The sequence below is a fragment of the Pararge aegeria genome, chromosome 15 (genome assembly GCF_905163445.1).
Source record: "Pararge aegeria chromosome 15, ilParAegt1.1, whole genome shotgun sequence".
NCBI classification, from domain to species: Eukaryota; Metazoa; Arthropoda; class Insecta; order Lepidoptera; family Nymphalidae; genus Pararge; species Pararge aegeria.
In genome coordinates this window covers 271,142-291,304 of record NC_053194.1, presented here as the reverse complement: position 1 = coordinate 291,304, position 20,163 = coordinate 271,142, and the positions used below count along the sequence as shown (strand labels likewise).

The 20,163-nt window shown below is 44.0% G+C and overlaps 1 protein-coding gene across 1 annotated transcript in view; it reads left to right on the top strand.

Moving 5' to 3' along the window:
• The window catches only part of LOC120629698 (syntaxin-binding protein 5), a 288,649-nt gene extending 268,780 nt beyond the window's left edge, over nucleotides 1–19,869 (top strand). The window contains exons 10-26 of the mRNA XM_039898677.1: nucleotides 688–818; nucleotides 1,236–1,315; nucleotides 1,707–1,870; nucleotides 2,366–2,499; nucleotides 2,854–3,021; nucleotides 3,569–3,719; nucleotides 5,322–6,033; nucleotides 6,849–6,938; nucleotides 11,286–11,402; nucleotides 11,874–11,996; nucleotides 12,265–12,374; nucleotides 12,800–13,028; nucleotides 13,407–13,515; nucleotides 14,787–14,876; nucleotides 16,627–16,722; nucleotides 17,189–17,313; nucleotides 18,068–19,869. Coding sequence (XP_039754611.1) covers nucleotides 688–818; nucleotides 1,236–1,315; nucleotides 1,707–1,870; nucleotides 2,366–2,499; nucleotides 2,854–3,021; nucleotides 3,569–3,719; nucleotides 5,322–6,033; nucleotides 6,849–6,938; nucleotides 11,286–11,402; nucleotides 11,874–11,996; nucleotides 12,265–12,374; nucleotides 12,800–13,028; nucleotides 13,407–13,515; nucleotides 14,787–14,876; nucleotides 16,627–16,722; nucleotides 17,189–17,313; nucleotides 18,068–18,324 — 2,886 coding nt within the window. The 3' untranslated portion in view covers nucleotides 18,325–19,869. The remainder of the gene's footprint in view (nucleotides 1–687; nucleotides 819–1,235; nucleotides 1,316–1,706; nucleotides 1,871–2,365; nucleotides 2,500–2,853; nucleotides 3,022–3,568; nucleotides 3,720–5,321; nucleotides 6,034–6,848; nucleotides 6,939–11,285; nucleotides 11,403–11,873; nucleotides 11,997–12,264; nucleotides 12,375–12,799; nucleotides 13,029–13,406; nucleotides 13,516–14,786; nucleotides 14,877–16,626; nucleotides 16,723–17,188; nucleotides 17,314–18,067) is intronic.
• Nucleotides 19,870–20,163: the final 294 nt, after the last annotated feature.

Genomic DNA, 20,163 nt, shown 5'->3' with positions numbered 1-20,163 from the left:
TTGACGCGCCTACACAATTTTCGAGGCAAATGCTACTAAAGGCGCATTTGTTATTTCCTATATTTATTACCCATCCACCCTCAATAAATGTCGATGTATTTTTACGTATCCATTTTCACTACTTCTTCGTTTTCCGTTTTAATCCGTGTGAATCGACACAATAAATTGGAGAAAAGACGATATGAGTTTGATTTGTGCAACCAAACCACAACAGAAGTATCGTCCGTGCTTTATTTAATCAAGAACCTATATATAAATTACAATAGAAGGAAGATTCGGTGAACACAAGAAATACAAGATGTACGCAAAACTATTGCATTATTTGGTTCGCGAAAGATTTTCATCATCACCGTTAGTATCAACCCATCACCGGCCCACTACAGGGCACACCGGGTCACGTCTCAGATTGACATGGTTTTAGGCCGTAATCCCCCACGTTGGCTAAATAAGGATTGGTAAACTTCCTACACCTTTGAGAACTTTATGGAGAACTCTCAAGCACGCAGGTTTCCTCACGATGTTTTCCTTCAACGTTACAGAAAGTGATATTTAATTGCTTAATAAAAACGCACATAACTTCCAAGTTATAGAGAAGCGTGCCGGGGCTCGAAATCGGTCCCCTGAAAGAGAACCGAAGCCGGTGAGTTTCTTAGGTGAGTATTAACTGTCTGTCAACCCACACTCCAGATCCCCGCCTTCTACTCGGTGGGGCGCCAGGCCAACAAGAAGGCGACCAGCTTCAGCGACAAGCTGTGGCCCATCAACGGCGGCGAGTGGGCGCCCGCGTCCTGCTCCTACAGCGAGATCATACTCACCGGGTACGCCTCTCTAGCACACACATACACACATAATGTCACGGTCAATCAATTATTTCAAAGCTTATATTAAACGTAAGCCTCAAAAAAAACATATTATAAAATTTTTTACTTTTTGATTTACTTCATAAACGATAAAAATCTTTAGCCATACTGTTTGCTCTAGCTAAGTTTTAAAGTGGCACTATGTGATCACAGAGATACTAAAATAAGTTCATATACCATAGTATCGCCGAGCTGTAGTCGTTACACGTAGGAAAATAAATGTTACTACTGAACATGGTATATATTTCTATTATTAATTTCCTCAAAAGCCTATTTGAAATATAAAGTCTTGAGTTTGTGTAACGAAAACTTTCCATGGTTAATAAAATAATTATTTAAAGTGAATCTCTAACATGATATTTTTTCTTATTTCAGTCATGCAGATGGTAGTGTTAAGTTCTGGGACGCAAGTGCGGGCTCATTACAAGTTTTGTACAAACTAAAATGTTCTAAGGGTACGTATTCCATTCCTATTAAATATGTAAGGATCTTTAATAGTTGTCTCTCTCTTTCTACCTCGTGTTCCTGATTGCTGAGGGTCGTGATCCCTTCTATTTACGACCTTTCGGACGTTGTCGCGCAATTTGACTCGGCTTTTAGCATGTAAAGCTATATGCTTTCAAATCCAACCAGTACGAGTAGTTCCAGAGATCGCTGCTTCAACCAAACTACCAAAAATCAAAGGCATCATCATTAGTCATAAATTATCTATAACAATCTACACTAATCTAGTAACGCAGAGGACTCCCCGTTCTTCATTGTTATATCTGCTGCCAGCACACGGCCCATTATTGCGCTATTATTATTAGTATAGATTTGTTATAGACTTAAAACCCTCGTGCTCAGTGTTCGAGCGGCGTGGCGGTGGCGGCGGCTACGACGAAGACTCGCCGCTGGCCATCCAGCAGGCGGCGCTGTGTGCGGAGTCCCGCAAGCTGTGCGTGGCGCTGCCGCACGGACACGTCGTGCTGTTCAAGTTCCGCAAAGCGGAGGTGCAAGCCGAGACTCATGTGAGTCCCCTTTTTTAAAAGAAACAACAATTTGGAGAAGATCTTGGTATGGTTCATCCATCAACCCATTGCCGGAAATTGAGAAAATCCTTAGTCCAAGGCCGCTGGCCAAGTGGTGAGGCTTTGGTGATGAAAACATTATGAAGAACTCTCAGGTGTGCAGGTTTCCTCACGATGTTTACCTCCACCGTTAAAGCAAGGTATATTATATTAATTACTTAAATTAATAAACGCACATAACTCCGAAAAGTTACAGGTGCGGTCCGGGGATCGAACTCGGTCCCCCCGAAAGGGAGCCGAAACACTAACTAAGAGGCTATCGCCGCTTATGTTTGCTATATCTAAAAACCCGCACGACGGGCACCTACCCTCGGGTAAAAACCTCCGAGATATCCTGATATATCTCAAGCTAAGATTTGTCATAGGGATTGCGTCCTCCTGCATACCAAAAATTATCTAAAGCTCTAATAAAAAGTAAGAACATCCACGTTTCAGGTAGTCGAGGTCCCAGTTATCTCAGACACTGTGGAAGAGGAAACGTCACCGGAAGTAGAAAATAGTCGATCCGCCTCCTTCAGCAGAGGAGCCGATAGCTTGGAAGGAGATAACCGAAGAGTAAATAATTATTTGTATTTAAAAGAATTCAATATTCACTTCCACAAATATTCCATGTTTATCTTAAATTAGATTACCCATTTCCGCGCTATTATTGTCGTGCACCGAAGAACACCCATTCAATACAGACCTTATTTCGGTTTATTAGATTTGAAACATCAATAAGATAATTCTGCCGTTCTTTTTATGCGTAGTGTGTTATGATTTGCAAAAAGATCCCAGCTACCAAATAAAAATAGGTTTGCGCGGGCTCTCATAGTGGTCGCAAGTGATTCGAGTCAGTCCACTGAGCGACCTGTCGGCTCGCAGGCGGGCGCGTGTGCGGGCGCGAGTGCGGGCGCGAGTGCGGGCGCGAGTGCGGGCGCGAGTGCGGGCGCGAGTGCGGGCGCGTGGGCGGGCAGCGCGCTGCGCGTGCGCGGCGGCGCGGGCTCGGGCGGCGTGCGGCGCGCCGCCGGCTTCCAGGCCGCGCTCGTGGCGCTGCAGCTCGGCCCGCCGCACCCCGTCGCCGCGCTCACCTTCAACTCCTCCTACGGCCTGTGAGTAGCGAGCGGCCCTTGTGTTTGTGACTCTGCCGCCGGTTCCCCGGGCACATTCCGCTGAGAAGAGCCGGCAAGAAACACGGCAGATTGCTCTTTCCCCACAGCATTAGCAGGCGTGGCTTTGCGGAAATCCATGATATATTATGATAATTAAGCTTAATTTGCTATAGTCCGCGAAAAGAACGAGATGTATGCATGTAATTTACAATAGTGTAGTAACCGCGATGGGTTAAATATGTTTTAATATATTGTTTAAACTTAAGTAAAGGTAGATCTAATATAACCTTCGGTATCATGTTATAAAAGCGTGCTCCCATCCCCACAAAGAATTTCTGTACCTTTCTCAGACGATAAGCAACAAACACGTCGTATACTTTAAAACGTTGTGTCTGTCACGCGTCGTTATCTGGCGATATCTAACTCCGCAGTTTCGTTTTTCAACATGCACATTTTCCAATCGCTGTTCAGTCTTTATGTACCTAAGCGGAACAGACTGTTCCGATTTGAGATACACACACGATGAGGGAGTCCGTGCTGCCCGCAGCATGGCGTGGGGCGGCGAGCGCGGCGTGGTGGTGCTGGACGTGTGGCGGCGCTGCGTGGTGGCGGCGCTGCCCGCGCACGCGCTGTACCTGCCGCACCCCGACGCGCCGCACGCGCCGCGCCACGAGCGCCGCTCGCCCGACCTCGACCAGGTAACCCGCGTGCAGCGCACGGGAGAGCGGCCGACTGACGCCACCCTGTGCATACTGTGCGCAAGGCGTCTTATCGCTCTCGTCCAGGCTCCGACGCCTTAAGCACTTGAACACGCCACGAAAGCCGCGCCCCTGGGGCTGCCTGTTGAGTTAAATAATATTTTGTTATTTTTGCATACACCTTCATTATCTAGGTGTCCAGGTGGAACCAAGATATGCTCAAAATGAACACGAAGCCAGTGTAAAACCCACGTTAGACGTAGAGCTACTTATCCTCATTTGAAGACGACTACTTTCTCAACTTATTTGAAAGAACAGTCTCGCTCTAGCTCTTCGTGCAAAATTTAAATATAAATGTAAGTTGAAGTGGTATTAGAAGTGTGTGAGGGAAGGTGGGATATCAGATCGAAAAATAATCCAATCGCAACGATAACCGCATTTCTGCCCTGCCGTTGCCTCCTCGTCAATGTTGTCATACAAAACGCAAAAACTTGATTTGACACGTGTCATGTGGTGCGAGGTCTGGTGGCGTGTTTCAAGGACTTCAATCAAGTAGGTATGACGATGCGTAGCGAGGGATGTGGTGTACAAGAGATTTATCTTCATAGCTTGGTTTATCTCTAGTGAGTTAGTTAGACAAGCGATCTTATTGCTGGGCCAACACATCCCTTTTCTACCCATCCTCGCACATCCTTTAAGGAAGGACCGCTTAAGTGTGTGGGTAGGAGGCTTAAAGCTAAAAATGTGACAGACTTGGCATTCGCTCAAACAAAAACACGTCTCAAGTGAAGGAAAAATAAACTTTAATAACTAAAATAACGTTAAGTAAGAGCACTTTACTCAATTTAATTTATCTTCTTAATCTCCTATTATAAAATATTCTTGCATCAATACGAACTTCTCTGTAAAGTTGAATACGTATGTAGGTAATAAACACTATTTAATTACTCGAACGCGTGCAACATTACCAGAAAATTAACAAACTTATAACATAAGTAGTGAGTTTTGAACTGTAGCAATCGTATAGATTATTTTGTTTGTCACAAAAAGTCAAAGGTAACGGTTTTAAAGGCAATCTTTTCACATTATGTTTTATTTGCGGTTTTGTTTGTTTCCAGTTTTATTTGCTAAAGTCAGGGAGAACTTGGCACCGCCATATCTCACTGGTCGTTTCCCAATATACTTTGTTTTATTTGTTTTGATCTAAGTTCACCGTAAGTAGCGCTCCCAGCGACCCAGCTTATCCCCGTAGTGACATCTGGCATGGCATTTAGACATTATTCCACTCGGCCTGTCTTGACTCTTCTTCAACGCCTACTGACTTAGCTGAGAGCGACTGCCGCTCGACGATATCACTTTACATAGTCTGCATACTCAAAATATTGACTGCTTAAAACCTTCAAGCCATAATTCGAATAAAGCCGTACTGCCCTTCCATATAACAGCGCCTTCGAGAAACTTTCATGCTTAATGATTCAGTTTCGAAAGGGCCGTTCCTGGTATAGTTGTTACGTCGCTCCAACGCGAATCGACGTTGCAAATCCATACCTCGATACCTTGCGGGCAATGCTGCCAAAAATGATGTATTCCCTGTCCCCGAAGTTGGAGGAGTCTCCGGCCAGCCCCGAGCCCGCCGAGGAAGCCTTGCCGGATCCCAAGCTCGACTCGCGGAGGAAATCCACCCCCTGGAAGACCTTCAACCTTAAGCGACAGCTCTCTAAAGTAGACCTTAAATTTAAAGCCGCTTTCGCACCAGTAGAAAACGAGGAGAGTGTAGAAAAGGGAAATTCACAGTTCTACTGCGAAACGGGACCGACGGACACGGCGCCCGAATCGAATACGGAATCTCCCGAAAACGAGGAAGTGATCGAAAAAATCGTAGAAGAAGATAACAGCCAACTGGCGTCGCCCTTGCGCGTGTGCTCCGACGTGTTCGAGAGGATGCATCGAGAGCTGCAGGAGAAGCGCTCGTCGGACGCCTACGACCGCATGCACCAGGAGCTCCAGGAGAGGTGGCGAGAGAAGGAGCGGACTGAAATGTCCCCCGACATCTCGCCTTCCAACCTGGGGGACGACGGCAAGGCGACTCGGCCCGACAACCTGCCGCTGTTCGACGAGGACGGCAAGCCGCTGCGGCCGCCGCGGGCCAAGGCCAAGAGAAAAGAAGACGTGGCGCGGGACCAGAGAGACGCCCGGCTGCTGTCGGTGCCCAACATTAAGTACACGAAGCAAGAGTCTGTGAAGGACTTGCGCAAGAAGCAGGCGGCGAGCCAGCCGGCGCCGTCGTTCGCCGGGAACCTAATGCGGCGTTTCAGTAAGTATCTGCAGGAGCCATCACCTCGCTCATTCCATCCGTCTCACGCGGCTCGACTCGTAGCACTAGCCATCATGTAACATAGCGTAGTTCCGTTGGGATTGGTTTTGGAATGGTAATGGTTTGGCGAGTTTTATATCGTTTACTAATATTGTAGATACAGTTTTATAAAATAGAGATTTTTAACTCGTAGGTGGTGAGTAGTTAGAATTTTAAAAATTCAAAAATATTTTAACTATTTCCTGATTAATCTTTACCTTGGATATATGAAAGATGTGACCGCAGAGTTTATAAAATTGTAAAGAGAATCATTAAGTCGGTGAATCATGCTTTTCGCTTTTTGTTATATTTGGCTTTTTATTTATTTTTAAATATAATATGTATGTACCCAAATAGAGCGTTTAAACGGTGCAAACTTATATCACAATATGTATGATCACGTGTAGAAAGACGCTCCACTAAGCCGCTACTACTTGACGCCGGTCAACTTCAATGGTAATGGATGTATTTTTCTTTCCCAAGGACAAGGACTCATCTGACGACGAATCGAACTGCCTAAAATTACTATTCGGTGAATTTTTCGGTAATTCTACACATAAAAGAGTTTATTTCTGCATCGATAGTAAGCGTTCAGATCTCTATGTTGTCGATGTCCGTTTGAGATGATTTTAAAGTAACGAGCTACAGTAGTGGGGCTCTAGTTGTGCACCTTCCCGCTTGTAGCTTCCCATCTCATGCGCGACCGCCGGCCGACCAGCGACCCGCCGCTGACGCGAACCATAGGCGCCACTGTCTGACCGATCTCATTTCCCCAGGAGGGTTTGTAGCGAGACTTTGCACCAGAAACGAACGTACCGTTGAAGAACCACCGACAGAGCAAGTAATAGAAGTGCCCACCAGGATAGGTATGGATGCTCCGATACCGGCACACGACAACACTAACAGAGGGAAACACTGACTGTCCACCACGCCTGACTAATCCGCCTCGTCCGGCTCGAAGGACTCTTACCTAATACCGTGACCGCGTCAATGTCCTCACGTTAGATGTCCACTACTTTCCGTTACTCACTTTACCTTATGTATGTACTTGTTGTAATCGGGTGGCGGTTTATTCATTTTGTGACCCTATTTTCTATTTATTTGTTCCGTTCCTTCTGTACACAGCTTTATGTAATTTTTATTCATTTATACCTTATTATCACTGTAGGGTGTTATGCCGTGACGCTCATCGAATAAATTGGTAGATTGAAACACGAACGACTCGCTGTCTCCACCGAGCCATTAACATAACTATGTGACTGAACTCCTAGGTGGTTTGTGCTATGAACGAATGCTATAGTGCGTGCGCTGAGGGCCACTCGGGCGGGCGGCAGGGCGGGTGCGCAGTGCGGCTTGTGTTGTAGATGAACGGGCCGGGCGCGGGCGGCGGCGCGGGCGGCGGCGCGCCGTGCGGCGCGGCGGGCGGCGGCTGCGGCCGCGCGGTGCGGCGCTCGCGCTCGCAAGGTACCCGCAAACTGCACAAGTGCCTCTCCACCGCGTCCGACGTGTACGCCGCGCCCCCCGCCCCGCATTCTCTGCTCACGACGCGACAGTATTGCAGTTTTGGTAGTACAGTCACCTTTATACGCCCTCTTGGACCTTTCCGATCTGAAACAGTCGCAATTTCTCCTTTCGTTATGATTTGTTTTCTTTAGGTCCGATGCCCGTCTGTGTTACGTGACCGTGATCGTCTCATCTAACTATTGGCTATTTCTCGCCTGCTACTTAAGATGCCCATTCGCGTGCTCCCGAGGCATGCGAATGTTCTTCTTGCGTAACTTTTATCACCTTATCAGCGAATGGTGCAACCATAATCTTCTCTTGGTAACTTTAATATTTTATCCCGAATCAAAAATTCTTCATTCCATGCTTGGCCATGGATTGGAAGAATAATATTTCAGACTGAATGTCTATCTTCGAATTTCTGTTACGCAGCTTGTCATGTCAGGCGCACAGTTATGCTACAGTCGTGCCACAGTCGTGCCATAGTCATGCCACGGCCACATTACTGCTGAAATCACGTTAGTGTCACGTCGCAGATGGGTTTCGGGCCACATTGTTTTCTGTTCGACGGCGAGTCGCTCGAAGTGCGCATGGCCGCATCTTGCGCCTCGTGTGCTATTGCTGTGAGTGAAGTATGGCTGCCGAAGTCGATCGCTTGGATGACGCGTCGTGGAGCGAATGTGCCGCTTGTCAGTATACTGGATGTGCTAGAAGCCGCTGCGAGTAGCGCGCACGGCTGCTGCTGTCGAGCGACGTCGCCTGTATCTTAACTCTTCGTTATTATTCTTAGTTGACTTTTTATTTATTACCTTTTTTTTTTACTTTTTCTAACACTTACTACATCTTCACTTCCATAACTTAAACTGTTGAACTTTGTACATTTTATCCAAAATTGAAGATTCACTATTGTAGAACTCAAAAATTAAATACACACATATTTCTCCGAAATCTTCAATTTCCGGATTCAAATGAAATGTTATTTTTACCATTTAAATTTTAATGAAAATTTACTTTGAAATTGGCAAATAAATCATTATACATGACATCCAAGATCTTATCAAAATGACATAGATTTTTATTTTGAAGATAGCCATGCATTGAGAAGTTTGTATCGAGATATTTATTTGTTTAATTTCCAATTACAGATCGGAATCATTTACTAGGTAATCATTGCAGTCTAAGCCTTCGTTAGTGACTATGATTTCTTGTTGTTCATTGAGTAGTTCTGTCATCCTGTCGTAACCATTGCCTACTATAGAATGAGATCTTCAACTATTGTGTGTCCCTGTCTTGACTTGAGAGCCGAATAGTTGTTTTGCCAGAGCCAGAAAGATATGTTGATTCGCCATCTACATTCACGAATTTATTTTCTTTATTTTTGGGTAATATAACGAAACATTAATTTTAACTGATTTATTTGTGATGTTCGGCCAAATGGCGATCATCACTTGACTATTAAAAATAACTCTTGAGTTAAGAAGTTTTTTTCAAGAGAATTGTTTTTGTAATATCAACCAACTCTTAAGCGAGCCTAACAGTTGAGAGGTGTCTGTGGATGGCGAATCATCAGTTCCAACAAGAGATTGAAGTTCATGCTTGTAATACAATGTGGATTATTTGTCGATACAGAACCACCTATTCCGCAGACTCTCGCATCTATGGAGTACTTACAAATAGCGCAACCCAATGGTACCCGGCGACATACGCATCGATATTATATTTTTTCTCCTTTGTTGTTATCTTTTGTTACGTGGCTTATCACGGGCTGCGGTCCTGTATTGTCACGCAGTAGATGGTTTGTTATTCCTTAGAGTCGAAATTGTGGCTGTGACTTTACGATGTTCTCCTCCACACTGCACTTCAAGCACTTTACGAACTACTTCCGGCATGACTCTTAGACATAAGAAAAGGTGACTTACTACTAAAAACTACTTCTTAAACTTACTCTATCACTTGCTCGGTATACGAACGGAATCTCTTGGATGTGTACTGCATTCTGCAACGAGGCATTCCATCTTGTATACGGAACACGCCCTGTATCATTTTAACTTCTTTCTGCGTTCTCAAATAATTGTAATGAAGAATTTCGATATATTTATCACGAGCGGTCACATTATCTGTTTCTTTGCCTTTGTCTGCAACATGTTTTTCTATTTTACTATTTGAATGCAGATTCAATTTTAATGTCGAGTGGCCGGTCTGCGTCGGTCACCGGCGATCACCACTCGACCGCTAGTTATATTATTACTACTGTTATAACCGCTGTTAAGTACATGACATTATCTTTTTTTTCTAGCTCGACCACAAAGCAAAAAGTTTATATGGCTCGTTTTTGGCTGCCTCTATATACGGCTGTCCTTATGTCTATGTATGCTTACAGTAATTTTCTTATTAAGATCCACTAGACGCATGCGCGCTAAGTGAATACACACTGCTCCTTGTTTTATTATATATAGTTGTTATATTTTGATTGCATTGAACTTGTCTGTCCGTCCACATGAACGCTTCATATTAGTGATATGGATGAAACTAAAATGTACGTAACAAAAGTGAACCCAGCTAGTAGTGAATAGAAACCAAACGTAGCACTGACTAGAGAGTTAGAATATCTATGTTTAGAGCTACTTTACTGCGGCTAAAATACCGGATACCCTTACCCAGCTTGCGCCTGCTCACCCTCCATCACTCATACCTCCGAACTTCTCTCAGCTCTTAACGAGGAGCTGGTCCTATTCACTCATTCCTCCATCTCCGCTTCATACGTTGCTTCCATTACGGCTGTCGGTATCTTCAATCTAAACTGTAAATGAATCATTAAAAACGGTGTATAAAAATTAGGTGTACGGCCATCATTCTCATTCTTCATACAATCTCGTTGTCTTGAAGACCCTTATGTCCTTAACGAACTATTACTAATGTGAAACTAATGAAATGTAACCACGTTGTGCAAATAAGCTGAGATTGGACGGGCATGCAACAGATTTGGCATGATTCTTTTTACGACATCATGATCTGTTTTTTTTATCGGCACCAGTGTTATGCTGCAGCTGAATGAATGGTTTCAGCTGATTTCACAACCGCACACATACTCCGCTAGTTCTAGCGTGCAACTTTGTAGTAACTTGTTACGGCGGTTGTAATGGTTGCGTTTCGGAATTTATCAACAATTTTCAAGACCATAAGAGTGTACCTTCAATAATTTGATTTGAAGAGATGCAGCCATTTTCACTGTCAAGCTAAGGGTATTTTAGCACAGTGTGCTATGTGACTCTTAGATGGAGGTTAAACGTTCAGTTTAGCATCAGCCAGCATGATTGTATCTGACTGTTCACTATTCACGTTGCATAACTAGAGGATCTGGCAGTTATCATAAAATTATAAAAAATAAGTAAACCATTAGTCTGTCTTCAGTTACATGGAGGTCAAGGTTACAGAATGAACTGATGTCACAATGAGCGTGTAGCCTCCTTAAGCTAAGGCTTGAATGACTCGCGATCTGCGGGGTGTGCGGCGCAGTCACACTGACACGAGAGCGTAAAGTGCACGCTACTGCCACTCCGTTGTGACTCGAGTGTCACAACGGGACCTGGTGCGACCTAGTGTCCCGCCGCATACCTCGCCAGCACTCGGGCACTCGGGCCTTACACTTAGCCGTAGCTGACTAACTAGACGGAGGGATAATCTGTATTTTGCACCAACCGGCCGCGTAGACAAGCTGGACAGCTCGTTCTCGCGGTCGCGCTCCAGCAGCATGTCGAGCCTGGAGAACATCTCTCAGGAAGGCATTCAGTGCCTCGCCTTCGCCGACAGCTATACCAAGAAGTCAGGTGAGTGCACCTTTATACATATTTATATTGTTTTCTGCGACAAATATCTAAGATTGAAACTTGAAATACTTCGAAGATTTTCAATTATTTGGGATGTCTAGTGTGACCAAATTTTACATTGAAAGTCCGACGGAAAATAATTTAAATCTTTTTAGTCAAATGTTGAAATAAATGTTACCCCTTTCTTAAACAGTGTTTTCGGTAAGAACTCAGTTTTAAAGTATTTGTAACTGAAAATATATCATATGTACCAGAATGCCCCTACATACCTATATAATTAACGGACGGGTTTCGTAGCAAAGCTTTTTCTATGACTTATGATAAATTGTATAAAATAAGTGTCAGCTGAATCAAAACTCTGGTCACTGATTGCGACAGTTGTAAATGTGTAGCCGAAGCCTGTTAATGACTGATACAGATCAGTCCTGAACTACAATGCTCAAGATGGCAAAATGGTATACCTGCCTGCAGATCCCACGACGCTGCTGCCGACGCTATGGATCGGCACGACGCTGGGGTCCGTGCTCACGATGATGATCAGCCTGCCCGAGACAGACCTCAGGCACACGCAGCCCGTCGTTGTCTCCACCAGTGGCAAGCATCGACTATTTATCTAAGCCTTTCTGCCAGCTTAACATTACAGTTGGTTTATTCGAATGGAATCCTGGGAGATATCCCATCTGTGTATACATAGCCATCTTCTAGTATCTTTATTACAAATTAAATTGATTTTTCTCTTGTATTTAAGATCTTTTTACTCCATATGTCCATTCTAGTAACCAGCTTTATCGAAAATAATTAAGAAATGCAATTCCCATTCCAAGCTTACAGCCTGAATAACCGGTTGTCTTTGGTTTTTCAGGTGGTCCTATTTTTAGATTAAAAGGTTCAATATTGGCGATGTCATTTTTGGACTGCAATGGTGCTTTAATTCCTTACTCGTACGAAAGTTGGAAGGACGACAGTAAAGACGTAAGTCGACAGACAATTATTATTATTATCTCTTATTTGCATATTGTTACCTATCCAACAAAGCAACTTAATGCCCACATATCAGTCCACATTACCTTAACAAACGTATATATTATATTATACGTACAAACTACTAATTTAGGAAAACTCATGGGTTGTGGCCTTCCAGCTCTGGACCTTCAACTACGTTCTGTAATCATATGGTTTAATTATGTCATCCGCATTTCTTTGGCATACTAGTCATGAGAGCTGTAATACTCCTAGTCTCTACTTTAGTTTCTCGCGTTATTGCAAACGTAGAATTAGCACCGCGACGAAATTGGCGACGGCCGTGACTCATGTACTAAAACAAAGAGGCTTGGAGCTGAGGAAACTGAGGCCCTTCCAATTATTTGGAGTTCTTTGAATGGCGCCTGGCGTTGCAGTGCAGAGACCGTCGCGAGCGCACGCCCACCAAGCAGGGCTCGTCGGGCAGCAGCCACATGAGCCCCTCGCCGGCGCCGGGCGCCGAGGCGGCCGCCGACCGCCAGTTCGTGGTCATCGCGTCCGAGAAGCAGGCGCGAGTGGTGGCGCTGCCGAGCCAGAACTGCGTGTACCGCCAACAGATCGTCGATACGGACTTCGTCGTTAAGTCCGAGATCGTCAGTTTAAAAGGTACTGCACTTCTCTCTTCTCGTAACTTCTTCGAATTTTTAAAATCGGAGTAAAATAAATCTTATTAGCATTCTATTAAAGCTTAAAATTGCTTTCAACTTTGCCTACTCGGTCTTGTATCAGAACTTTTAAAAAACAAAAATTACAAGATTTGTGATTCTAAGACGAGTAACATCAGGTTCACTTTGACTGAAAACTAAAACCTTGGCTTTCTTTTTGGACTACGATTAACCTGCGATTGGAAGTATGTATTGAAACATAGGACTGAAGAGCAGATTAAAGTCTTACTAATAATACACCATTCGGAATTTAGAATTTTAGAATATTTTGAGAAAAACTGACTAGATAATCCCGATGATGCGCTGTGCTCTACTCCAGACAGCGTATGCCTGGTGAACTACCTGTCCACCGGCCACCTGGCGGCGTACAGCCTGCCGTCGCTGCGGCCGCTCGTGCACATCGACTTCCTGCCGCTGTCGGAGCTCAGGTACTGCTCCGCTTTCACCACCACTTTTAGATTCTTTGCCACTTTTTAATTAATACGCGAAAACTGAAATTACTCTGTAGAAAAAATTAAAAATAGAAGATATTGAATAAACTTAACCTTTTGATTCAGTTTAAACGAATTAAAAGAGTAGTTCCAGTTTTTGGCAAAATCTTACTATAATATTTACCTCGGTTCGACGAGTGAGTCCTCAAAGCGAGTGACGTATGGAGACTGATTCCCTCCGCGGGGAAGGCGGGGCCCGCGCCCTCTCGAAAGATTCCCATGCACCCGATCGAGGCACTAAATGATAAAAGGCTTTTTTCTATTTATATTCCCTAGATTCAACTAGCTTCGCAATTTCGGCATGAGAATGCTGTATTTTTATGCTACCGGAGTTTTAAGATTTGTCATTTTACGATTTTCGCATTCCATTGCCAGCCACGATTTCAGTCATAAATTACACCTGCTAATTTATCATTTGGGGGCCGCCCGAGCGAGGTCTCAGTGTTGATCGATGTTAGAGGATCGCGCTTGTTCGGTGCGGCGCCCGCGCCACCGCACCGTCCCGCTCGTTGTCGCTATGTCCCGCGGGAGGCCGCAGCGAACAAGCGCGCCGGCAGTCCGCCGAGCACCGAGCTGCTAGAGCTCGCGCCGCGCTCTTTTTGATCACGAAGTAGACAAAATTTGCAAACTTGTCGAGCACCTCCTGTGCTTTGGATATTTGGCACTCTGCATCTATTCTTCCGTTGGACCGACCGGACATGACACACAACACCCGACCGACACCGAGGCGGGAACACTTTGCACTCTCCGACCGCCTTGTGCCGCTACCGGTACTGCATTGTGTAAATACACGCCCCGACACGCCCGTCCATCATGGAATGTGCCCGACATCGATGTACTTTAGTGCTAATGATACTTCATTAGTGTGTAACCCTCATGCCATGATGACATCTAACCTCTTTAACCCAGCATTACTAGTGCAACCGTCGCTCGCGTGCTCCGTGGCCGCGCCGCCCGCTCTCGCCGCTCTCCATCCGTTGGCGAGTACACGAGTCCCATTGGCTCATGTGAAAAATCACAACACCAGCTAAATAATGGAGTTTCTAGTAGAAATACTTCTTGCCCATCAAGATCGCCATTCTAGAAGTACAATGTTTCCTGACTGAGCATTTCCTCGGCGAGTGTACTCGCACACGGACGAGCTCGTGGCCGGCGCGGCCGCGGTGCCCGAGCGAGCTGCAACTGACCGGTGCCTGTGTTCCTGGTAGCTTCCAGACACAGTCCAAACAGAGGGGTATCGTAGACCCAATGCTCTCCATATGGGGCCAGCAACTGATAGTTAACGAGGACACAGATCAGTAAGTCGTTCATAGCGGAATTGCGTTAGTCATGTTCCATCCCCCGTGGTGTCGCCCTGCGATCCTTTGCTAGACAAGTTAGTGTTCCATGTTCCCCGACAGCTTGGCCCGTCCTGCGTTACCCGTCTACTCACCCGTCTACTCACCCGTCTACTCACCCCGGACCTGGACGAATATTTACTGTCGTGTGTTTTAATTCGTTTCTTATTTCGGCCTTAATTATCTTTTATGTTCAGTATCGGTATGAAAGTTTTATCATAATATTTTTAGGTGTATTCTATATTGACCAAACTTTAATATTTTTATTTTATCTTAAATTCCCGTATTAACATTCAGTTAAATATCTTACACAATTACGTATTCAAAACTTACTACTATCACAAATTCGGTCCAGTCCATCCGATGCTTGCGATTCCGCTTCAGTAGGTTACGCCCTTCCAACAATCGCCCGCACACAGACACAACACCCCTGTTACCAAGAAGCTCACGATCACAGCATTTCACTCACATTGTTTTCCTTCACACTTGCTACTGTACAAGATCCTCCGTTCTCTTACACTTTCTTTTTTACTGCCTGTTTTCTGCAATTCTTTTTCTCTCTTGGCGCATGATGGCTTTGAACGTTTTCTCAATCTGTAACTATTTTCCCTCATTGGCATTTTCATTTGATATATTTGCTTTTTAAAAACATAATAGAACTTAAAACCTATCACAGAATTTTTAACAGAGGAGCCAGAGGAACGACGGTAAGGATATTTTTATTCCTACTTAGTTTTTAATATTTTATGTTTCGAATCAAATTTAGTTGTACCTCTTTTTTGACAAATACAGAGACAAATACTTCTTGATCTCTGAACAATATTTTTTACATCCAATCATTAAGTAGCCGCAAGTGAATGTCAAATTATTCAAAATGTTTTGAGTAAGAAAATGATCCAATATAATATAAAGAACAATTCGTTACATTAACTATTCAATATCCGATAGCTTAATAAAATAATGGATTAAAGCAAAATAGGATGATTGCTTTATTTACGGCTGCGACATTTAAAATACAGTCAAGATATTGCCAAGGCAAAATCTTTGAACGATTCTAAAGAACGATTTTAACAACTTAGGTACCGATTCGATAATTGTCATATTTCGACTGCTCTAAAGGCATATTAACTGTTGTTAAACCGATAGAAATCTCCTTTTCCAATACCCCAACAATTTAAACTGAAAAATAAAAAACTTGTGTGTATTTATGTACACGCGTCAGAAGTTATACTTCTTTGGCGTAACAAGATAAACATCTTTTCAAAAATTTTATCTTTTGCCTTAGTCTGCGTTTTTAGAAGAACTACTCTAACATTAGAAAAAAGGTATTTAATACATTGATAGCTTTATTATAAAGCATTATCTAGTTATTAAAATTTGAGATTTTTGTTTGTACAATTGAATCAATGAAATCACCGGAATGAGCCCGCCGACTTTGAAATTTAAAATGTACACTGTCAAACCTTTTATTGAAAAACAAAATTGTTGACTATAGCTAACTTCAGGGTGCCGGTTTTTCGTGACGGTGTGCGCACGCATCGTAGCGCCCGTAGAGTCCCAATGACCTTATTCTCTGATATTCAAATACGTGGTTACAATTTCAAAATCAAATAGACCAAGCCTTAGGTTGGAATAACCAATGGACACATCTTGTAGCAATTCATCGAATGTGAAAATGCAATGTTAACGTGCTTCCAACGTAACATTGCAGAATAGCGAAGACCTTCTGCTTCAGCAACCGCGGGCACGGTCTCTACCTCGCCTCGCCCACGGAAATACAGAAATTTACCATCGACGCAGAATTCTGGTAAGAATATCTGATAATCTTCGACCGCTTTGAGGTATTAGAAATCCTTATGAATATTATGAGAATTAAGCTTTATTTGCCATACTCCGTGAACAGAGTATAGCAAATTAAGCTTAATTTTCATAATATATTATGGATTACCGCAAAGTAACGCCTGCTTCTATCGAATATTAGAAATCAATTCATTGTCTTTACGTTTATTGGGTTCGCTGCTACTCTTGGATATAAAATATAAATTAATTCTTTAATGTGCTTTATTATTTTATCACTTATATCTACTATCTTTCTCCTCCCGATAACGTCGAGCCCTGGGCGCTTCTCTTGGCGAGGTTTCCGCTTCTCTCCGGTGATGAGATTATCAGCCACAGCCCTTCCGAATAAATACCTGTTTTAGTGTAACCGCGCTAATCTACTGCTTATTAAGAGAGTGAGAGGCCGATGCTGAAGGACTGCCGTGTGCCCGCAGCCAGCAGCTCAACGAGATGATCGGCGAGCTCTTCCTGCCGCGCGACATGCCCGAGCCGCCCAAGGAGAGCTTCTTCCGCGGCCTGTTCGGCGGCGGCTCGCGCCCGCTGGACCGGGAAGAGCTCTGTAAGTGATCGCGTCACTCCACATTCCTCCTCTTAACCTCGAGTATGTTTCGTTCTCAAGTGGTTCTGCATTCATTGTACTGATATAATCAATAAGTTATATAAATATATTAAATAACTCGATGCTGCTTATACTTTCATGAATGTACAAAAATTCCTGTGGTTTTGGAAACCTATGTGTTTGTTGATTCATTTTGGTCCATAGATGAAGTTTGTAATCTTGAGTATGTGACTGGTAAATTTTGATACTTTTTTTGACAATTACGCAGTTAGTAAACAAAAACAACACAAACGAAAACAAAACGTGAGCTAATTTGTGTCAAGAAAACCAAAGAACAATGGCGATAAAATTGTTAATAGAATTCTTGAGCGTCTATAAATGTGATTAAATACAGATTTAGATCAAATATTATCTTATATATTTTTTTTAATGTTGCTTATTTCTTGTCCGGAAACAGATTTTTATTGAGAACTCAATCGACTGGTATAAAAAATATTATAATCTGTGACCGACAGCCAGAGCGGCCGTAGATAGTTTTCGCCATAGATGATCAAAGTTGCGGTTTGCGTCAAGTTTGCCTAATGAAAAAAAAATTTTCCAAGCCAGAAAACAACACTAAGAATAAAAAAGTTTCAATGTCCGCACTATCCAGTTATCTCGTTATCGGACCACCAAGTTTCATCGTTACAATTAGAGATTTTTGAACAATGCGGCTCGACAATTGAGAGTGAACAATGCGGCTCGGCGCTTTCAGTCGGGGAGAACAGCGGCAAGCCGAACCGCGCCGTGGCCAAGCACATCCCCGGGCCGTCGCTGGACGCGCTGGGCGCGCGCGCGGGCGCGGCGGCGGGCGAGGTGGCGCGCGCGCACCAGCTGGTGCTGGAGCGCGGCGACAAGCTGTCGCAGCTGGAGGACCGCACCGAGCGCATGCACCTGCAGGCCGGCGAGTTCTCGTCCTCCGCGCACCAGCTCATGCTGAAGTACAAGGACAAGAAGTGGTACCAGCTGTGAGCCGGCACGCCTCGGGCTAGACGTCCGGGTCGCACCTGTCGGCGGTCGCGCTATCGGAGTCGTCGTTCGCTGCGTGACATCGTTACCGCCGTCTCGGAGCCGCGCTCCGTCCCGTTAGAGCTTAGCGACCTTCGAAATTTTACTAAGAAACATTAGAATAATAACTTCTTCGTAGGCGTGACTCGACGTCGATAAACGCACAAACTCCTTCTGTCTGTGACCCTGCGTCCGCACGAGCGAGAGCGCACTCGTCGCTATACGTTCAATTATTTCTGTGCCTCGAAGTGTTACGCGTGACACTCCACGGAGCACCCGATGTTCGTCGCGAGGTAGCAAGGTAAGCTGGAGCTCCGAAATCTGTCATTTGTATAGTTGTCGATCGGTCGTCTATACTGAATGAAACTTACACTATCTGGGGATCTGATCTTCCTTAGCACTAGACTCGAAGCGACATCTCCGAGTCGCGGTGTGGTGGTTTCCCGGAGTCCAAGAGTAGTTAGAGAGTATGAGCGCCTGACGAGCCGTGCCCGCACGCCGGGTCGCACGCCCGGCGCCGCACCGCGCGAGCGCCGCGACGTCCGCATTCCTCGTGCGATGTGATATTGTAAATATTATTACTTACTATATACTTAATCTTTTTATACAGTGTACCTTATATATTACTAAAGTAGTGATTTCTCTATATCGCACTCTTCCCGTCTCGCGTCTTCTCCTGTTTTAACACTATATTTTCCACTTCACCACGGACGCGGCCGCGAGCCGGCGCATAATATATGAATACCTATTGAAATAAATTAGTGCTATTTTAATTATTTGGCTCCCCGTCGCTCACTCGCTACGTCCGAGCCGTCGGCAAGTGTGAGGCGAGAGGTGGCTCTCGTCGAGTCGTTACGGTGTTATGTTAAAGTATTGAATAAATATGAGATTATTTAATGTTGCTACTTTAATGAAACTAAAGTAGATGTAACTTTTTATAGGTGCGGATGAGCGACAAATTAATTTAACTATAATAGGTATTGCGAATGATGTTGATCTGTATAAAGTATTGAATAAATAAATAAATGTTATAAAATAAAATGATTGAAGATTTAAGAAGCATTGGATGACAATAATTTTGTTACTCTTTCGACAGAGAGTTTATTTGACGCCGCGAGGTGGCTTCGGTTTTTTTTTTACATCTTCGTTTATTATTTTTGCAATCTTGTGCTCTGAAATTAGTTGTAATGTACTTTTAATTCAAATTTGATACGTGTTAATATAATTTAAAAAATTCAATATATATCGTTTATGCGCTTATTTTACTTGACTTTAATTCTTGTTTAAACTTAAATTATATTTGATGAATGATGTTAGTTGTGAGTAGCAGTGGAGGAGGAGTGGTCATCATTCTGCATTGAGAAATGCAGCGCGCGGGTTCGCTGTATGAGAGTAGTATGAGACTTGCACGCTCGCGCTCCAAGATAATACAAACACTACAACGTCCCAGTAATCTAACGGGCACGCATGCGATGCTCCTCGCATGGCTGTGGACGCGTCAAATTGTGCGTATCAAAGTCAAAGTCAAAGTCAAAGTCAAAAATATCTTTATTCAAGTAGGCCCACAGGTGGCACTTTTGATGCGTACATAAGAATTACACGGTAGTGAGATGATGGCGATAACCACATTCGTAAACTTAAAACTAAAGCTACGAGGGTTCCAAACGCGTCCCGGTCTAAGAAGAAGCCCACAACAAACTTAGCCGGGTGTTTTTTTTTTTTTTTTGTTATCGCCATCTCACAATGACATATATATCATTTAACTGCACTGTGTGTTCGCGAGAAAGCATAACGACTTGCATG